Here is a 21,698-nt window from a genome sequence, read left to right on the forward strand (position 1 = left end):
CGAGGAGCAGGAGTATCAACGTTTCAGGCTTATATTCCTCGGATGCTGCCTGACCTGCTGTGCTTTCCCAGCACCACACTTTTGACCCATTTTCATTCATTTTTCAAGTTCACTCCTTTTTGTCCCTTGATCGCTGCCCATCTCTCCTGAATGGCTGGTTTGTACATCTTTATCTGTTAATGTTGGCAGGCTGGTCAACTGCCTGTTGCGTTGGTGGTATTCACAGGCACACATGCACACTGTCCAGCAAGAATGGGACTCATTCATCACAAGCTCAGTACGCCTCAGTACAGCCAACCCATAAGCTGGACATTGCGGGTGTGCCCTTTGTAAAGAGGATTCTGTGTGTGCATAGTAGCCTTCCAGGTCACTGGTGTGTTCACACACTGGGGAGCAGTAATCATTGTGTCCCTCATTCACCAGCATGGAGCCACATTGGAAAGCGGTGTTAGGCAGTTTCCTCATGGTTGTCACTGGACGCACACTGGGACAAGAGGAGCTGAATCGGACAGCGTGCAGGCAGGACTATGTCCGATCCCTGGAGAAATTTCAGCAGCCTCTCATTTCTTATGTCATGGTAACCTGTTACTGGACTAGGAATCCAAAACTCTAGGCTAATATGCTGGGTTGAAATCCCACGATGGCAGCTGGTGAAGTTGGAATTCGATGAACAAAATCTGGAATTAGAAACTCTTGTATTAGCGGAATGGTGACTGTGATAAATACTGATTTGCTTCACCGATGCCTTTTAGGGAAGAACATCCTAGACTGTGACTCCAGACTCACACCAACTAAGACTTGATATAGATAGTCAGCTGTCCTAGAATGATAGTAATGGAACCTGATGAAGGGCTTTTGCTTGAAACGTGGATTTTCCTGCTCCTCGGATGCTGCCTGACATGCTGTGCTTTTCCAGCACCACTCTAAACTTGGCCGTCTTCTCCAGCAACTGCAGTACTCACTTCCCCCTGATAGTGATGGAACGTTGACCCAGGTTTCTGTGATCTGTGCCTCCGAAAGGTTAACGTGCAGAGCATTAGACAAATGAAGAGGCATTTACAATTGCAAACGTAAAAGAACTCCAAAAGGTTAACATCCAGAAAAGGTCAGTATTTTGGCTATATGATCAAAATTGATGTGCTGCAGAAATCTGTCTTAGGAGGCAGTGTGGAAATGAGTCCACCTAATATTTAATTGGACAAAGAGGATGCGTAATGGCGGCCCAAGACAGATGAGACTGGCCATGACGACAGATATCCAGGTAGAAACAGCAGCAGTATAATACTTCAATCTACAATAAGTGGATTTGAATAATCACTGAGGGAGTGAAACATTGTTGCTACTCCACAAAGGACTGTACTCCTTTGACTTTCAGCCATGTTTGTTTGGTTGAAGCATGTGCGGTGAGTTTGGTGAGTAAACTCCGCTCCACCCTCCCCGCTGACCTATCAACTCCATCCCCACCCGCTATTCACCTATTGTACTCTTTGCTACCTTCTCCCCAGTGCCTCCCCTCCCCCCCATTTATCTCTCCACCCTGGAAGCTTCCTGCCTCTATTCCTGATGAAGGGCTTTTGCCCAAAACATCGATTTTCCTGCTCCTCGGATGCTGCCTGACCTGCTGTGCTCTTCCAGTACCACTCTGATCTAAACTCTGGTTTCCAGCATCTGCAGTCCTCACTTTTGCCTTGCTGTGTAAACTGTTGACTCATAGTGTAGATGTGACATTGATGTAGCACACTGCTGTACAGCCACCCCTTTGCTGTCCACTGCACCAAGATGAACTGCCTACCTTTCCCTCAGTGCTGAATAAACCCATGCATTCGTAGACACTGGGAGCCTCCAAATCAGTGCAAAGTAAGATTAGATTAGATTCCCTACAGTGTGGGAACAGGCCCTTCAGCCCAACCAGTCCACACTGACCCACTGAAGAGTAACCCACCCAGACCCACTTTCCTCTGACTAATGCACCTAACACTATGGGCAATTTAGCACAGCCAATTCACCTGACCTGCACATTTTTGGACTGTGGGAGGAAGCCAGAGCACCCGGAGAAAACCCACACAGACAAAGATGCTGGAATCGAACCTGGGACCCTGATGCCGTGAGTGCTGAGAAATGCCTGTCCTGCGTTGATACATGAAACGCATGTCTACGCACACAGTAAGTTATCTGACAGATCGGAAGTGGTGCAAAATTCCAAAGCGAAGTCTTGAGTTGCTGAAGTGGTGCGTGAGTTGATCTGGGAAAAAAAAATAATGTGATGAGGCTCGTGGTTTGCCCATGCTGACTTTTTGTGGTGGGTGGGTAAAAGAGTATGGTGTCCATGGAGCATGGAGGGACATTGTGATGAATGTGGAGCTGCTTGAAGGCCCGGAGAAACACGTGGCAAACTGCTACTACCAGATAATCACTGTGACATTCAAGTTGGGAATTAGCACCATCTAATTCCTCAGGGAAGGAGAGGAGAATACGAAGCTGCATAGAAATGAGAAAAATGAAACATTGTCACTGGCTTGATTTTGTTGACTTGGTCAGAGACACAAAAAAACCTGCAGATGCTGGAATCCAAAGTAGACAGGCAGGGGGCTGGAAGAGCACAGCAAGCCAGGCAGCTTCAGGAGGTGGAGAAGTTGATGTTTCGGGTGTAACCCTTCTTCTCTTGATGCTGCCTGGCTCGCTGTGTCTTCCTGCCTCCTGCCTGTCTACTTTTGACCTCATTGATATCTGGGATTATGTTAAGTTTCCACGCGTTAAAATGGTCACACTGAGAAATAGATTGGGAAGCACTGCATGAGAGAGAGATGACACTGAACTCGCCATTTTTGCAGCATTAAGTGACTCATTCAGCTCAATCGATGTAATTTTTGTGTCACAAACCAACGAAGATACCACGAATGTTTTATGAGACTACGCTTTTGTTGGTTGCAAACAGTTTAGCAGTTTACACAATTCTCCATTTGCTATCAGTGATTATCCAGGTAACACCAATAACAGGCCATTCCCGTGACTAGAATGGGAATTGGACATAAAACAACAAATGGAGCTGTTGCTTGTGAAAGAAAAGCCTTTATTGTACAGAAAACACTCTATAGATGAGCCCCACTACATTATTAAAAAGTGTGAATAATTCACAATCACATCGGACCTTTCACACACTAAAGGAAGTTAATTCAAACCAGTGCTATACATAGAGCTATCCCAACATTGTTGGAACAATGCTTCGCGTATCCAAAAAGACCTGATGTATTAATAAAAATTTCATTCACATGAGAATCAATCGGGTACATTGATCAGAAAGAATCAGCCATTGCACGGAGCTCGGAAGAGAATCTCAACAATTTAGACTCAACTGTCTGGCAAGGAGGCAAAGCAAACAGGGCACAGAGAATGCCAGAAATTTGGGAGAACTGGTCAGATGAAGATAAAAGCAAAAATAATGTAGGTGCAGATTTGTAATGCAAACAGGAAGTGATGGAGAAACTCAGCAGGTTTGGCAGCACCTGTGAAGGGAGAAACAAACCCAACATTTGGAGTCTAATGACTCTCTGTAACATGCTCTGAAGAACTGAGTTCTGAATTTGGGTCATATTGGACTCAGAAAGTTAACTGTTTCTCTGTCTCTGCAGATGTTACCAGGCCCTCTGAATTTCCCTGGCCCTTTTTGCTTTTAGGTCAGATTTAGCAACGGGAGAAAATGAGAAAGGACCATGAGGCAAGGCAGAGTGCACCAGGGAGAAAGGAAACAACAGAAAAGAAAGTAGCACAACAGTGAGGGAAAGGACAAAGTAATGGAGAGAGAACAAGAGAGGGGGCGAGCAAGTGAGAGACAGGGGGGAGAGTGGGAATGAAAGAGTGGGGAGGGAATACAGTGTTGGCACCTCACAAGCCTATTCTTCCCTCAGGAGCCTGGTCACAGGTATGGACTGGTGGATGGAGAGGCTGCCATCTGATCGTGCCTGTGACTGAAGTAGGAAGAGTAAAAGGCCATTCAGCCCCTCATGAGATCAGCAGGGATTGTTGGGCAGAGAGTTGGCTGATTTCTCCTTTGCAGTGGCCTTCCCTTATTAGGACAGCATGTGAGAAATGGGAGGTTCAACACATCCTTTAGGTAGAAGCAGGAGACATGCAGTGTCTGTGAAGAGCAGAGAGATTGTTGGGAATCTGTAAAGCACATTGTCAGTAAAGTCCAAATCCTCAATCCTTAACTGAGAAGTGTACATCCTTTGATAATTTTAGAGAACAGTTCTTACTGATCCCATATTGAAGCAGAACCTGTTGGAATTTGAAGGGTTACACATGGATTAAATGTTATAATCTCTCTGCTCTTTCCAGGCACTGCATGTCTCTGACCTTTTCTGTTTTTACCTGAAGGATGTGCTGAACCTCCCGTTTCTCCCATTCTGTCCGAGTAAGGGAAGGACATGCAAAGGATGCTGCATGATCACAACTGATCAGGAAAGACACAAGTTCCATTCGTGGCCCTGCAATAAAGGTCTTGCTCCATTAAACTTGCTTTTTCTTTGAGGGTGGGGAGGGTGCGATAGTTTCTAAGTAATACAGGCTGGCAGGAGGGTAGGGAGGATTCTGTCAACTCACTGCCCAACAATCCCTGGTCATAAGGGGCTGAATGGCCTTTTACTGTTCCAGCTTCAGTCACGGGCCTGATCAGATGGCAGCCTCTCCATCCGTCCATCCATACCTGTCTCCAGGCTCCTTCGTGAAAAACAGATGCTTGTGCCTCGGAATGAGGGAAGTGTCAGTATCTGTTCAACAGTTTGAACAAACCTATCTTGCCCGTCAATGCCATTGTCAGAAACATACCAAAGGTGTGGACACACTTGACTTCAACATGGCTCTCTGCTCACACACTCTGCATTTGCGACTGTTCGGGCTTAAAAGTCCAGTGCTCTTGCCTCTCTTCCTCTTGTTACGTTTAGACTCTCATCCATTGAGAGTTAAACACCTTACTGATGGGAACAAACTGGCAATTCCCCTCACAAATCGTGGCACCAGGATCACCACAGAATCCCTCCCTTGTTTATGACAGGCCAATTCAACTGAGCTTCAGGCCTTCAAATGAATTAACTTCACAGTCAAACCGAAGGCCGAGTGAGACAGCCCGCTGTGCAGTGAGGATCACGGACGAGCGTGTCTGAGGGGTGAGTGTATGAGCCTAATCCATCTGTACACATCCTGAAGCCGGATCAGAGTAAGGGCAATCCATCCCCGGTGAACGTGAGGAGTTTCTCTTGTCCGACGTGCGCTGGGTTTAAACTCAGTTCTGATTTGTGTTGTTAACCTCGCTTGGCATGTTTTCGGGTGTGGGCGGTTTGTCCTCTCCTGGGCGAGTCACTGAAAATAAAGTAGCAAGCCCTGGTGAGTGATGTTAGAGGACAGTAATATTCACAAAAGTAACTTGTAGATGCATTCAGTCACAAACATTAATAATGATCAAGCGTAGTAACAAGGTAAGGGGGCACTTAACAACTGGCAATGCAAAGCGTGCGTGGCACTGGTGGCAAAAAACATGGTAACAAGTAGTGAGACAATACATGCCAATACCTGGCAACAAGAGGCCACAACCAGTGACAGTACACGTATGCGACAACAATTGACAATACTGGATGTGGCAAATAAATGGTGATTAAAGGACATGGTAGTAACCAGCGACAGATGACACATGCAACACAGTGGACACCACAGTGAACGATAGAAAATGTGATCGCAACAGAGGACCTGGGTGGTATATAGATTTTCACATCTACAATACAATATGTACTAAAGCCTCTGTTCTCTTTTGTAACTTCTTCTGATACAAAAGAATTTGGGTCATCCCTACGCTTCTCACGTTCTCGGAGTTTGATTTATTAATTATCGCCCGCCTTTCTATCTTAAATGTTCACATATCTCTTTACCATCTTCCAATGGCATTGCTTTGCTAACTACAGAGGCAAAAATTGTTATTTAATATTTTTATTTCCCAAGAGCTTTTTGCGTCCATTGCTTAGAGCCTATCCCAATTCAGATTCTTCCTGTATTCCTGACATGTTCCACAGAATATTGATTTTCACGTTTCCAATGCAATAGTACATCATCCTATCCCTCACTGCCCATATACTTAATGCAACTTTTACTTTAGTTTAAACGTTGCCAACTTATTTATTCATCAAAATATGTATTCATTGTTTTGTTCCTTTAGTAGAATCTCTCTCTCGCAGATTATTGATTACAGTTTTAAACATATATAGTGTCTTCATTCAATACTTTTCCGAGTCTATTTTCCCCAAGTTCTTCTCAAGTCCTACTTTTAGCTTCTCTCCATTCTATTTATGACCATGCTGTTTGTCTTACTTATATCTTACTAAATTGCTATTATAAACCTGTTGGATGATCGTTATCAGTTAAACATTCACCTACAGTTACTTCGTGGATCTGCACTTGCTCATTTCCCATTACATGATTCATCCCTCATTGGACTCCTCACATACTGAGCATCAAAAAGGTCTTTAAGTGCACATCATTAGAAAAAACTGATTCTCGCTAACCCACACATCTTTGGATTGTGGGGGGAAGCAGGAGAGAGGGAGAATGTGTGAAGTCCGGAGATGGAACCGAACCTGGGTCCCCTGTGCTGTGAAGCAGCAGTGCTAACCACTGAAACAGCGTTGTCAGATGTTTCTCCAGCATACACTGTATATCAGATTACAAGCACACGCCGCACACACCATTTGTAGTCTTGTCGTGTTTGCATGTGCTCTTGCTTTTTTGTACACCTATTGGTATTATTACTATACTGCTAATCCAGAGATTCAGGTAATATTCTGGGCACCTGGCCTCGAATCACGGCAGAGGGTGGAATTTGAATCCAATAAAAATCTGGAACCAAGAGTCTGACAATGACCATGAATCTAATATCGGCTGTTGGGGGAGAACAAAACTCATCTGGTTCACTCACGTCCTTGAGGGAAGGAGACTGCCTCCATGTGACTCCAGACCCACAGCAATGTGGTTGACTCTGAAATACCCTTTGGGCAATTATGGAGGGGCAATAAAGGCTGGTCTAGGCAGTGACTCCCTCATCCTGTGAATGAATATATAGAGTCACAGAGATTAGATTCCCTACAGTGTGGAAACAGGCCCTTCGGCCCAACCAGTCCACACCGACCCTCCGAAGAGTAACCCACCCAGACCCATTCCCCTACATTTACCCCTGACTAATGCACCTAACACTACGGGCAATTTAGCGTGGGCAATTCACCTAACCTGCACATCTTTGGACTGCAGGAGGAAACCCATGCAGACACGGGGAGAATGTACAAACTCCAAACAGACAGTCGCCCGAGGCTGGAATCGAACCTGGGACCCTGGTGCTGTGAGGCAGCAGTGCTAACCACTGAGCCACCATGCCACCCAGCACAGAAACAGATCCCTTGTTCCAACTCGTCCATGACAACCAGATATCTTAAACTAATCTAGTCTGATTTGCCAGCAGTTGGTCCATATCCCTCTTAACCTTTCCTGTTCATATACCCATTCAGATGCTTTTAAAATGTAATTGCACCCAACTCCACCACTTTCTCTGGCAGCTCATCCCATACACGCACCACCCTCTGCATGAAAGAGTTGCCCCTATAGGTCTTTTTAAAATTTTTTCCCCTCTCATCCTAAACCTATGCCCTCTAGTTCTGGACTCCCACAGCTCAGGGAAAGACTTTGTCTATTTATCCGATCCATACCCCTCATGATTTTATAAACTTCTATGAGGTCACCCCTCAGCCTCCGACACTCCAAAGAAAACAGCCCCAGCCTATTCAGCCTCTCCCCATAGCTCAAACCCTAAAGAAATTTATGGGTGGCACCATGGTTCAGTGGTTAACACTGCAGCCATACAGCACCAGGGTCCTGGGTTCGATTCCAGCCTCGGGTGTCTGTCTGTGTGGAGTTTGCACATTCTCTCCGTGTCTGCGTGGGTGTTGGGCCAAAGGGCCTGTTCCCACACTGCAGAGATTCTATGATTGAATTTGTTTTTTGCACCGTAGCCTCCTGCTGCCCCCTCCAACCCCCCATGAACACACACACCCACACCGACACATACACACTCACAGACACACACAGACACTCACACACCCACTCACACACAGACACATACACACTCACACAGACACACACACAGACACTCACACACACCCACACCAACACATACACACTCACAGACACACACCCACTCACACAGACACATGCACACTCACACACACACTTACACACAGACACATACACACTCACAGACACACACACAAACCCACACACACACACACACACACCCACACCAATACATACACACTCACAGACACACACACACAGACTCACACATACACCCACACAGACTAACACACAGACTCACACACACACACACACACACACACCCACACAGACACACACACCCACACAGACACACACACGTCTTTCCGAAGACAGTTACCAACCGTTTATCTCGGTGACCTGCACTTGACCGCCCCGAGCCCAGATGTTGGTGACGGTGGTCATGACGGCCAGGCAGCTGTCGAACTCCTCGGCGGGGCAGCCGGCCGCGAGCAGTGAGAGTTTCTGGGAGAGCCGGTACGCCTGGCTGTAGCGCTCCTGCTGCGCAGCGGTGGCTGCCACCGCTGGGGTCTGCTCCCCTAGCGAGGGGGGCGCAGCTGCTGGCGGCTGGGCAGGGACAGGCTCGGACTCTGGCAGGAGGAGCGCCGGCGGCGGCTGGTCCCTCTGGCAGTGCTGGCGGCTCCAGCGTGGTGAGCACAGCGTCGGGTCGTACAGCTCATGCCCCCGCAGCCGCCGCAGCGCCAGCAGGTGCCGGCACGGTAGCTTCATGGCGGTGCGGAAGGCGCACTGGCAGCCGCCGGTCCCGGTCAGCAGTGCCCGGCGGCGGCAGGCGGGCCGTGCCCGCTCGGGCCCGGCGCTCAGGAAGCTCACCCACTCAGCCTCCTCCAGCTCGCGACACACCCGTGCGAAGGCGTAGCCGGTCAGCAGCTCCCAGTAGGCCGCGGCGACCGGGCTGGACTCCGCCGGTGGGCTCCGCAGCTGCTGCTGGCCGTCCCGGCCCTCGCTCTCGGCCCGCAGGCCGCCCAACGCCCTCAGCAGGCCCTCCGCCAGGCTGGCAGAGTCGGCGGGCTTGCCCAGCCGGGCCTGCAGCTGCTGGCTCAGCAGCTCCACCCGTTTGACGGTGCTGGTCAGGTAGGTCTCGCCCTCATGCTTGAAGCTCTCCACCCACTGCCCGCGGCTGCCGTGCCACTGCCGGTGGAAGTAGTCGATCGCCCGCTGGGCGTTGGTGTCCAGCAGCTGATGGTACAACAGATCGTACTCCTCAGCCGACGCTGCGTAGCACATGTTATGCAGGATCTCCAGCAGCAGGTTCCTGGGGGGGGAGGGGGGGGAAAATAAGAAAACAAGTCAAAATGGCCGTGGGAGGCGAGAAACAAAGTAAAAAAAAATACACTCCCTTTCTCCTGGGAAAAATGCACAGAAATGCGTCCTAAAGCAGTTCTGCACAGTCACAGCATCACTGCAGCGTGTGAAGCCATTTGGCCTATTGAATCCACACTGACCCTCAGAACTGCATTCCACCCACCTACCCCCATCCCCGGAGCCCTACGTTCCCCCATGGCTGATCTGAATCCACCTAACCTGCACATCCCTATGACACAGTGGGGCAATTCTACACTGCTAATTCACCTAACTCTTGGACTGCGGGAGGATGAACTGAAGGGAATTTATATTGGGCAGGAAATGGTAGTGGATAAACCGTTAGGCCTGAAGGCTGATACGTCCCTGCGACCCGATGGTCTGCAACCCAGAGTACTTAAGGAGATGGCTTTAGAAATCATGGACGCATTGGTAATCATTTTCCAATGTTCTATAGATTTAGGATCAGTCCCTGCAGATTGGAGGGTGGATCGTGTTGTCCCACTTTTCTAGAAAGGAGGGAGAGAGAAAATAGGGAATTATAGACCGGTTAGCCTGACGTCAGTGGTAGGATAGATGCTGGAGTCAATTATAAAAGACAAAATTACAACTTATTTGGATAGCAGTAACAGGATAGGTCAGAGTCAGCATGGATTTACGAAGGGGAAATCGTGCTTGACTAATTTTCTAGAATTCTTTGAGGATGTAACTATGAAGATGGACAAGGGAGATCCAGTGGATGTAGTCTACCTGGACGTTCAGAAAGCCTTTGATAAAGTCCCACATAGGAGATTAGTGAGCAAAATTAGGTCACATGATACTGGGGGCAAAATCCTGACTTGGATTGAAATTTGGCTGGCTGACAGGAAGCAAAGAGTAATGATAAGCAGATCCCTTTCAGAATGGCAGACGGTGACCAGTGGGGTACCACAAGATTCGATGCTGGGACCGCAGCTGTTTACAATATACATTAATGATATAAATGAAGGCATTAAACGTAATATTAGCAAATTTGCTGACGACATGATACTGGGGGCAAAATCCTGACTTGGATTGAAAGTTGGCTGGCTGACAGGAAGCAAAGAGTAATGATAAGCGGATCCCTTTCAGAATGGCAGACGGTGACCAGTGGGGTACCACAGCTGGGACCGCAGCTGTTTACAATATACATTAATGATATAAATGAAGGCATTAAACGTAATATTAGCAAATTTGCTGACGACACAAAGCTGGGTGGCAGGGTAAAATGTGAAGAGGATGTTAGGAGAATACAGGGTGACTTGGGCAGGCTAGGTGAGTGGACAGGTGCATGGCACTTGCAGTTTAATGTGGACAAATGTGTGGCTATCCACTTCGGTGTCAAGAACAGGAAGGCAGATTACTACCTAAATGGAGTCAAGTGAGGGAAAGGGGCAGTACAATGAGATCTAGGTGTTCTTGTACGTTGGTCAATGAAAGCAGGCATGCAGGTACAGCAGGCAGTGAAGAAAGCTAATGGTATGCTGACCTTCATAACAAGAGGAAGTTCTGCAGCTGTACAGGGCCCTGGTGAGACCGCACCTGGAGTATTGTGTCCAAATTTGAGGAAGGTCATTCTGGCTATTGAGGGAGTGCAGCATAGGTTCACAAGGTCAATTCCCAGAATGGCGGGACAATCATATGTTGAAAGATTGGAGCGACTCGGCTTGTATACACTTGAGTTTAGAAGAATGAGGGGGATCTGATTGAGACATATAAGATTATTAAAGGGTTGGACACTCTGGAGGCAGGAAGCATGTTTCCGCTGATGGGTGAGTCCCGAACCAGAGGACACAGTTTAAAAATAAGGTATAGGCCATTTAGAACAGAGTTGAGAAACCTCTTCACCCAGAGAGTGGTGGGTGTATGGAATGCTCTGCCCCAGAGGGCAGTGGAGGCCAAGTCTCTGGATACTTTCAAGAAAGAGCTGGATAGACCTCTTAAGGATAGTGGAATCAAGGGTTATGGGGATAAGGCAGGAACAGGAGACTGATTGAGGAATGATCAGCCATGATCATAATGAATGGTGGTGCTAGCTCGAAGGGCCGAATGGCTTACTCCTGCACCTGTTGACTATTGTCTTTTGAGAGTGTGGTGTTGGAAAAGCACAGCCAGTCAGGCAGCATCCGAGGAGCATAAGCCCTTCATCAGGAATTCCTGCTCCTCGGATGCTGCCTGACCTGCTGTGCTTTCCCAGCACCACACCCTTGACTCTGATCTCCAGCATCTGCAGTCTGCACTTTCTCCCAGGATTACATTCGGCTTGGTCCTGATAATGTAACAAACATTGTGCTGCACAGTTGCCTGGTCATGACCATCTCCAACAATAGAGTATCTAACCATTGACCCTTGATACTCGATGGCATTACCATACCTACATCCCTCACGGGGCAGCCGGTGGCTCAGTGGTTAGAGTAGACGCAGAAAAGATGTTTCCACTTGGTTCGATTCCTGTCTCGGGCAACTGTCTGTGTAGAGTTTGCACTTTCTCCCCAGGTCTGCGTGGGTTTCCTCCCACAATCTAAAGATGTGCAGGTTAGGTAAATTGGCCATGCTAAACTGCCCGTAGTGTTTAGGGATGTGTTGGTTAGGTGTATTGGTGCGTTACTCTCCGGAGGGTCGGTGTGGACTTGTCAGGCCGAAGGGCCTGTTTCCACACTGTAGGGAGGCTATACATCTAATATCTATATTAACACTTTGTGTTACCTTTGACCGAAGATGAACTGCATCAGCCTCATAAATTTCAAGAGCAGGTCAGAGGTTAGGGATTCTGTGGCAGGGCTTATGCCCGAAACGTCGATTCTCCTAGTCCTTGGCTGCTGCCTGACCTGCTGCGCTATTCCAGCAACACATTTTCAGCTCTGATCTCCAGCATCTGCAGCCCTCACTTTCTCCAGGTAACTTCTATGTCAGGAATCCCTGCCCACCATCTACAAGACGTGTGTCAGGGCTGCGATGGAATACTAGCCTGGACAAGTGCAGCTCCAACAATGCTCAAGAAGGATGGCACCATCCAGGGCAAAGCAGCTTGCTTTACTGGCCCCAAATCCATTACTTTTGGCACTTGGTCCCCTCGTCCCTGATGCACAGAGGGCCCACAATGCCCATCATCTACAAGATGCACTGCTGCAACCCAGCAAGACTCTTCCGAGATTACCTTCCAAAGCTCTGACTTCAAATACCCAGCGGTTACATGGGAATGCCATCAGTGACTGCAAGTTTCCCTTCAAACCACACGCCATCCTGACTTGGAACTATTCCGATGCTCCTTCACTGTTATTGCTTCAAAATCTTGGACGTCCCTTTCTGGCAACACTGTGGGTCACCCTACTCTCCTTGCCATGTAAAAACTCACAAATATGGCGGACAATCCCCTTCTCCAGAGCTATTAGGGATGGGGCAATAAATCCTGACCACGCCCGATGAACAAATTTAAAAAAAGCAAAGCAGAAAATTCAACAAAGATGACATAGAAATCAATATGAGATTCAGTTACCAACAAATGCACAGGCTGACATTTTCATTGATGCACATCAATGTAACTGGAGAATCAGAGGGAGGTAGAGACATTGAATGTCAGAAGCAGTAAGAAAAATAGTAAGCTGTGAGGTAGCCTGACAAATGGAGATACCTTGAGTATTGTAATTGATAAACAGATAAGAGGCACACATACAGTGATGCAGCGGGAGTTATATAGAAACAGAAATTGTCACGGAGATGAATTATATCTACCAAATGTTTCAGAGGGTCATTCCTTCTCCCTGCAGCTGTTCAGATCCTTATCTCTCCCACAAGTGGAAACATCTTTTCTGCGTCTACTCTACCCAGACCCCTCTGCGTATTCTTTGCGTTTCAGTGAGATCCCCCTCTCATCCTTCTTGATTCCATCGAGAACAGACCCAAGTGTACCGAGCCCTCTCCTGAAAGTCGTCACCCTCAACTGGCTGCCTTCCCAATGAACCGCTGAGAGGGATAAGGTGACACAGTGGAGATGACGGCTGGGAAGGCAGGGATTTTGGGAAGGGCAGAGGGAAGATGAGGGATAAAGGTGGGAGGTGAAGTCTGGGTTGCCTCCGCCTCAGGACTACACCCGCTGACAGGAATACACCCGCTGACAGAACTACACCCGCTGACAGGACTACACTCACTGATAGGAATACACGCGCTGACAGGAATACACCCGCTGACAGGAATACACCCGCTGACAGGACTAGACCCGCTGACAGGACTACACCCGCTGACAGGACTACACCCGCTGACACGAATACACCCGCTGATAGGAATACACCCACTGACAGGACTACACCCGCTGACAGGACTACACCCGCTGACAGAACTACACCCGCTGACAGGAATATACCCGCGGACAGAACTACACCCGCTGACAGGACTACACTCGCTGACAGGAATACACGCGCTGACAGGAATACACCCGCTGACAGGACTACACCCGCTGACAGGAATACACCCGCTGACAGGAATATACCCGCTGACAGAACTACACCCGCTGACAGGACTACACCCGCTGACAGGAATACACCCGCTGACAGGAATACACCCGCTGACAGGACTACACCCGCTGACAGGAATACACCCGCTGACAGGACTATACCCGCTGACAGAACTACACCCGCTGACAGGACTACACCCGCTGACAGGAATACACCCGCTGACAGGAATACACCCGCTGACAGGAATACACCCGCTGACTGGACTACACCCGCTGACGGAACTACACCCGCTGACGGAACTACACCCGCTGACTGGACTACGCCCGCTGACTGGACTACACCCGCTGACGGAACTACACCCGCTGATGGAACTACACCTGTTGAGAGAACTACACCTGCTGACAGAACTACACCCACTGACTGGACTACACCCGCTGACTGGACTATACCGCTGACTGGACTATACCCGCTGACTGGACTACACCCACTGATGGAACTACACCCACTGATGGAACTACACCCGCTGACAGGACTACACCCGCTGACAGGACTACATCCGCTGACAGGACTACACCCGCTGACAGGACTACACCCGCTGACGGAACAACAGCCGCTGACAGGACTACACCCGCTGACGGAACTACACCCGCTGACGGAACTACACCCGCTGACGGAACTACACCCGCTGACGGGAATACACCCGCTGACGGGAATACACCCGCTGACAGGACTACACCCGCTAACAGAACTACACCCGCTGACAGAACTACACCCGCAGATAGGACTACACCCGCAGACAGGACTACACCCGCAGACAGGACTACACTCACTGACAGGACTACACCCACTGACAGGACTACACCCGCTGACAGGAATATACCCGCTGACAGGACTACACCCACTAACAGAACTACACCCGCTGACAGAACTACACGCGCTGACAGGACTACACCCGCTGACAGAACTACACCCGCTGACAGAACTACACCCGCTGACAGGACTACACCCGCTGACAGGACTACACCCGCTGACAGGACTACACCCGCTGACAGAACTACACCCGCAGATAGGACTACACCCGCAGACAGGACTACACCCACTGACAGGACTACACCCGCTGACAGAACTACACCCGCTGACAGAACTACACCCGCTGACAGAACTACACCCGCTGACGGAACTACACCCACTGACAGGACTACAGCCACTAACAGAACTACACCCGCTGACAGGACTACACCCACTGACGGAACTACACCTGCTGATGGATCTACACGCGTTGACGGCACTACACCCGCTGACAGAACTACACCCGCTGACAGGACTACACCCGCTGACAGGACTACACCCACTGACAGGACTACACCCGCTGACAGGACTACACGTGCTGACGGAACTACACCCACTGACAGGACTACAGCCACTAACAGAACTACACCCGCTGACAGGACTACACCCACTGACGGAACTACACCTGCTGATGGAACTACACCCGCTGACAGGACTACACCCACTGACAGGACTATAGCCACTAACAGACCTACACCCGCTGACAGAGCGACACCGCTGACGGAACTACACCCGCTGACTGGAGTATACTCGCTGACAGGAATATACCCGCTGACAGGAATATACCCGCTGACAGAACTACACCCGCTGACAGGAATACACCCGCTGACAGGACTACGCTCACTGATAGGAATACACCCACTGACAGGACTTCACCCGCTGACAGAACTACATCCGCTGACAGAACTACACCCGCTGACAGAACTACACCCGCTGACAGAACTACACCCGCTGACGGAACGACACCCACTGACGGAACTACACCCACTGACGGAACTACACCCACTGACGGAACTACACCCGCTGACAGTACAACACCCGCTGACGGAACTACACCCGCTGACGGAACTACACCCGCTGACAGGACTACACCCACTGACGGAACTACACTCGCTGACGGAACTACACTTGCTGACAGAACTATGCTCGCTGACGGCACTACACTCGCTGACGGAACTACACCCGCTGACGGAACTACACCCGCTGACGGAACTACACCCGCTGACAGAACTGCAACACTGACGGAACTACACCCGCTGACAGGCCTACACCCGCTGACAGGACTACACTCACTGACAGGAATACACCCGCTGACAGGACTGCACGCGCTGACAGGACTACACCCGCTGACAGGACTACACCCGCTGACAGGACTACACCCGCTGACTGGACTACACCCGCTGACTGGACTACACCCACTGACGGAACTACACCCACTGACGGAACTACACCCACTGACGGAACTAAACCCACTGACGGAACTACACCCGCTGACAGGACTACACCCACTGACAGGACTACACTCGCTGACAGGACTACACTCGCTGACAGGAATACACCCGCTGACAGGACTACACGCGCTGACAGGAATACACCCGCTGACAGGACTACACCCGCTGACTGGACTACACCCGCTGACTGGATTACACCCACTGATGGAACTACACCCACTGACGGAACTACACCCGCTGACAGGACCACACCCACTGACAGGACTACACCCGCTGACGGAACTACACCCACTGACGGAATTACACTCGCTGACGGAACTACACCCACTGATAGGACTACACCCGCTGACAGGACTACACCCACTGACAGGACTACACCCGCTGACAGGACTACACCCGCTGACAGGACTACACCCACTGACAGGACTACACCCGCTGACAGGACTACACCCGCTGACAGGATTACACCTGCTGACTGGAGTATACTCGCTGACAGGACTACACCCGCTGACAGGACTACACCCGCTGACAGGACTACACCCATTGACAGGACTACACCCGCTGACAGGACTACACCTGCTGACAGGACCACACCCGCTGACAGGACCACACCCGCTGACGGAACTACACCCGCTGACTGGAGTATACTCGCTGACATAACTACACCCGCTGACTGGACTATACCCGCTGACAGGACTACACCCACTGATGGAACTACACCCACTGATGGAACTACACCCACTGACGGAACTACACCCGCTGACAGGACTACACCTGCTGACAGGACCACACCCGCTGACGGAACTACACCCGCTGACTGGAGTATACTCGCTGACAGAACTACACCCGCTGACAGGACTACACCCGCTGACAGGACTACACCCGCTGACAGGACTACACCCGCTGACAGGATTACACCTGCTGACAGGACTACACCCGCTGACGGAACTACACCCGCTGACTGGACTATACCCGCTGACAGGACTACACCCGCTGACAGGACTACACCCGCTGACAGGACTACACCCGCTGACAGGACTACACCCGCTGACGGAACTACACCCGATGACGGAACTACACCCGCTGACAGAACTACACCCGCTGACAGAACTACACCCGCTGACGGGACTACACCCGCTGACAGGACTACACCCGCTGACAGGACTACACCCGCTGACAGGACTACACCCGCTGACGGAACTACACCCGCGGACAGAACTACACCCGCTGACACGAATACACCCGCTGACAGGACTACACTCACTGATAGGAATACACCCGCTGACAGGACTACACCCGCTGACAGAACTACACCCGCTGACAGGACTGCACTCACTGACAGGAATACACCCGCTGACAGGACTACACGCGCTGACTGGACTACACCCGCTGACTGGACTACACCCGCTGACTGGACTACACCCGCTGACTGGGCTACACCCACTGATGGAACTACACCCACTGACGGAACTACACCCGTAGACAGGACTACACCCACTGACAGGACTACACCCGCTGACGGAACTACACCCGCTGACAGGACTACACTCACTGACAGGAATACACCCGCTGACAGGACTACACCCGCTGACAGGACTACACCCGCTGACAGGACTACACCCGCTGACAGGACTACACCCGCTGACAGGACTACACCCGCTGACAGGACTACACCCGCTGACAGGACTACACCCGCTGACAGGACTACACCCGCTGACAGGACTACACCCGCTGACAGGACTACACCCGCTGACAGGACTACACCCGCTGACAGGACTACACCCGCTGACAGGACTACACCCGCTGACAGGACTACACCCGCTGACAGGACTACACCCGCTGACAGGACTACACCCGCTGACAGGACTACACCCGCTGACAGGACTACACCCGCTGACAGGACTACACCCGCTGACAGGACTACACCCGCTGACAGGACTACACCCGCTGACAGGACTACACCCGCTGACAGGACTACACCCGCTGACAGGACTACACCCGCTGACAGGACTACACCCGCTGACAGGACTACACCCGCTGACAGGACTACACCCGCTGACAGGACTACACCCGCTGACAGGACTACACCCGCTGACAGAACTACACCCGCTGACAGAACTACACCCGCTGACAGAACTACACCCGCTGACAGAACTACACCCGCTGACAGAACTACACCCGCTGACAGAACTACACCCGCTGACAGAACTACACCCGCTGACAGAACTACACCCGCTGACAGAACTACACCCGCTGACAGAACTACACCCGCTGACAGAACTACACCCGCTGACAGAACTACACCCGCTGACAGAACTACACCCGCTGACAGGACTACACTCACTGACAGGAATACACGCGCTGACAGGAATACACCCGCTGACAGGAATACATCCGCTGACGGAACTGCACCCGCTGACAGAACTACACCCGCTGACGGAACTACACCCGCTGACGGAACTACACCCGCTGACAGAACTACACCCGCTGACAGAACTACACCCGCTGACGGAACTACACCCACTGACAGGACTACACCCGCTGACAGGACTACACCCGCTGACAGGACTACACCCGCTGACGGAACTACACCCGCGGACAGGACTACACTCACTGATAGGAATACACCCGCTGACAGGACTACACCCGCTGACAGGAATATACCCGCTGACAGGAATATACCCGCTGACAGAACTACACTCACTGACAGGAATACACCCGCTGACAGGACTACACGCGCTGACAAGAATACATTCGCTGACAGGACTACACCCGCTGACTCGAGTACACCCGCTGACGGAACTACACCCACTGAAGGAACTACACCCGCTGACGGAACTACACCCGCTGACGGAACTACACCCGCTGACTGGACTACACCCGCTGACTGGACTACACCCTCTGACGGAACTACACCCGCTGACAGAACTACACCCGCTGACAGAACTACACCCGCTGACAGAACTACACCTGCTGACAGAACTACACCTGCTGACGGAACTACACCCGCTGACGGAACTACACCCACTGATGGAACTACACCCGCTGACGGAACTACACCCACTGACAGGACTACACCTGCTGACAGGACTACACCCACTGACAGGACTACACCCGCTGACAGGACTACACCCGCTGACAGAGCGACACCGCTGACGGAACTAAACCCACTGAAGGAAATACACCCACTGACGGAACTACACCCACTGACGGAACTACACCCACTGACGGAACTACACCCGCTGACAGGACTACACCCGCTGACGGAATTATACCTGCTGACAGGACTACACCCACTGACGGAACTACACTCGCTGACGGAACTACACTTGCTTACAGAACTATGCTCGCTGTCGGCACTACACTCGCTGACGGAACTACACCTGCTGACGGAACTACACCCGCTGACGGAACTACACCCGCTGACGGGACTACACCCGCTGACAGGACTACACCCGCTGACAGGACTACACCCGCTGACGGAACTACACCCGCTGACAGGACTACACCCACTGACAGGACTACACCCACTGACAGGACTACACCCACTGACAGAACTACACCCGCTGACTGGACTACAACCACTGATGGAACTACACCCACTGACAGGACTACACCCGCTGACAGGACTACACCCGCTGACGAACTACACCCGCTGACAGGACTACACCCGCTGACAGGACTACACCCACTGACAGGACGACACCCACTGACAGGACTACACCCACTGACAGGACTACACCCACTGACAGGACTACACCCGCTGACAGAGCGACACCCGCTGACAGGACTACACCCGCTGACTGGACTACACCCACTGACAGGACTACATGGGATAAAGGTGTATCCCGGGAAAGGAGCGGAGCATCAGTACTCACCGCTGTCCGACTGTCACTTGCAGCTTGTCAGTGGTGATGTCTGTCTGGAAGGTCCGCAGGGTGTGGAAGAGGCAGGTGATGGGCTTGCTGTGCGGTAGCACCTCGGAGATGACCTCGCCCTGGTTGGACTTTCCGCTGCACATGACCGTCTGGATCCTCTCTGCCGCCGGGTTCTTCTGCTTGAAGATGTGCAGCAGCTGCTTGATGGTCTCGCGCTCCTCGCTCTGGACAAACCACATGCACACCAGCTCGCTCTCGCCATTACCATCGATCACCAGCAGCAGGAAGGTGGGCAGCCGCAGGGTATCCCACTTGTAGGTGACATCCATGAGCAGCACCTCCGGGAACCTCTCGAATGTCCGCTTCATGCTGTTGTCCTGGAAGTAGATGGCCTGCAGCACGTTCGCCTTGCTGACCACCACCACCACCGTGGCATCTGGAACACACAGCACAGTCCGCAACATCAGGCAGCAGGAAGGAAGCACAGGATAGGCAATCCATCAAGAGAGGCACACGGGCTGTTCAGCCCATCAATACTATCACATTTGCTGTCCGGCACAGCTACCCAACTACGGATGCCATTTATACATCAATACTGTCATATAAGGACAAACATGAAGGGTGCGAAATGAACTGACAGATGGTGCTGCAGTGGTATGCTGTCCCTGGGCTGGGACAACGTGGGAGCAGTGAGGGAGCAGGGTGCTGTCCCTGGGACAGTGTGGGAGCAGTGAGGGAGTAGGGTGCTGTACCTGGGACAGTGTGGGAGCAGTGAAGGAGCAGGGTGCTGTCCCTGGGACAGTGAGGGAGCAGGGTGCTGTACCTGGGACAGTGAGAGAGCAGTGAGGGAGCAGGGTGCTGTCCCTGGGACAGTGTGTGAGCAGTGAGGGAGCAGGGTGCTGTCCCTGGGACAGTGTGGGAGCAGTGTGCTGTCCCTGGGACAGTGTGTGAGCAGTGAGGGAGCAGGGTGCTGTACCTGGGACAGTGAGGGAGCAGGGTGCTGTACCTGGGACAGTGAGAGAGCAGTGAGGGAGCAGTGTGCTGTCCCTGGGACAGTGACGGAGCAGTGAGGGAGCAGAGTGTTGTCCTGGGACAGTGAGGGAGCAGGGTGCTGTCCCTGGGACAGTGTGTGAGCAGTGAGGGAGCAGGGTGCTGTACCTGGGACAGTGAGGGAGCAGGGTGTTGTTCCTCGGACAGTGTGGGAGCAGGGAGGGAGCAGTGTGCTGTCCCTGGGACAGTGACGGAGCAGTGAGGGAGCAGGGTGTTGTCCTGGGACAGTGAGGGAGCAGGGTGCTGTCCCTGGGACAGTGACGGAGCAGTGAGGGAGCAAGGTGTTGTCCTGGGACAGTGAGGAAGCAGGGTGCTGTACCTGGGACAGTGAGGGAGCAGTGAGGGAGCAGGGTGCTGTCCCTGGGACAGTGACGGAGCAGTGAGGGAGCAAGGTGTTGTCCTGGGACAGTGAGGGAGCAGGGTGCTGTACCTGGGACAGTGAGAGAGCAGTGAGGGAGCAGGGTGCTGTCCCTGGGACAGTGACGGAGCAGTGAGGGAGCAAGGTGTTGTCCTGGGACAGTGAGGGAGCAGGGTGCTGT

The 21,698-nt window shown here is 51.6% G+C and overlaps 1 protein-coding gene across 3 annotated transcripts in view; it reads right to left on the minus strand.

The window, feature by feature from the left end:
* Window positions 1-3,049: 3,049 nt before the first annotated feature.
* Window positions 3,050-21,698, minus strand: part of LOC122541291 (zinc finger SWIM domain-containing protein 1-like) — a 40,652-nt gene continuing 22,003 nt past the window's right edge. For all 3 annotated transcript variants that reach the window (XM_043677910.1, XM_043677911.1, XM_043677909.1), the window contains 3 exons: window positions 20,110-20,545; window positions 8,487-9,415; window positions 3,050-5,355 (listed from right to left, as the gene is read on the minus strand). In XM_043677910.1, the coding sequence (XP_043533845.1) occupies window positions 5,279-5,355; window positions 8,487-9,415; window positions 20,110-20,545 (1,442 nt within the window). In that variant the 3' untranslated portion in view covers window positions 3,050-5,278. The remainder of the gene's footprint in view (window positions 5,356-8,486; window positions 9,416-20,109; window positions 20,546-21,698) is intronic.

This window comes from Chiloscyllium plagiosum, chromosome 37 (assembly GCF_004010195.1).
Source record: "Chiloscyllium plagiosum isolate BGI_BamShark_2017 chromosome 37, ASM401019v2, whole genome shotgun sequence".
Lineage (NCBI taxonomy): Eukaryota > Metazoa > Chordata > Chondrichthyes > Orectolobiformes > Hemiscylliidae > Chiloscyllium > Chiloscyllium plagiosum.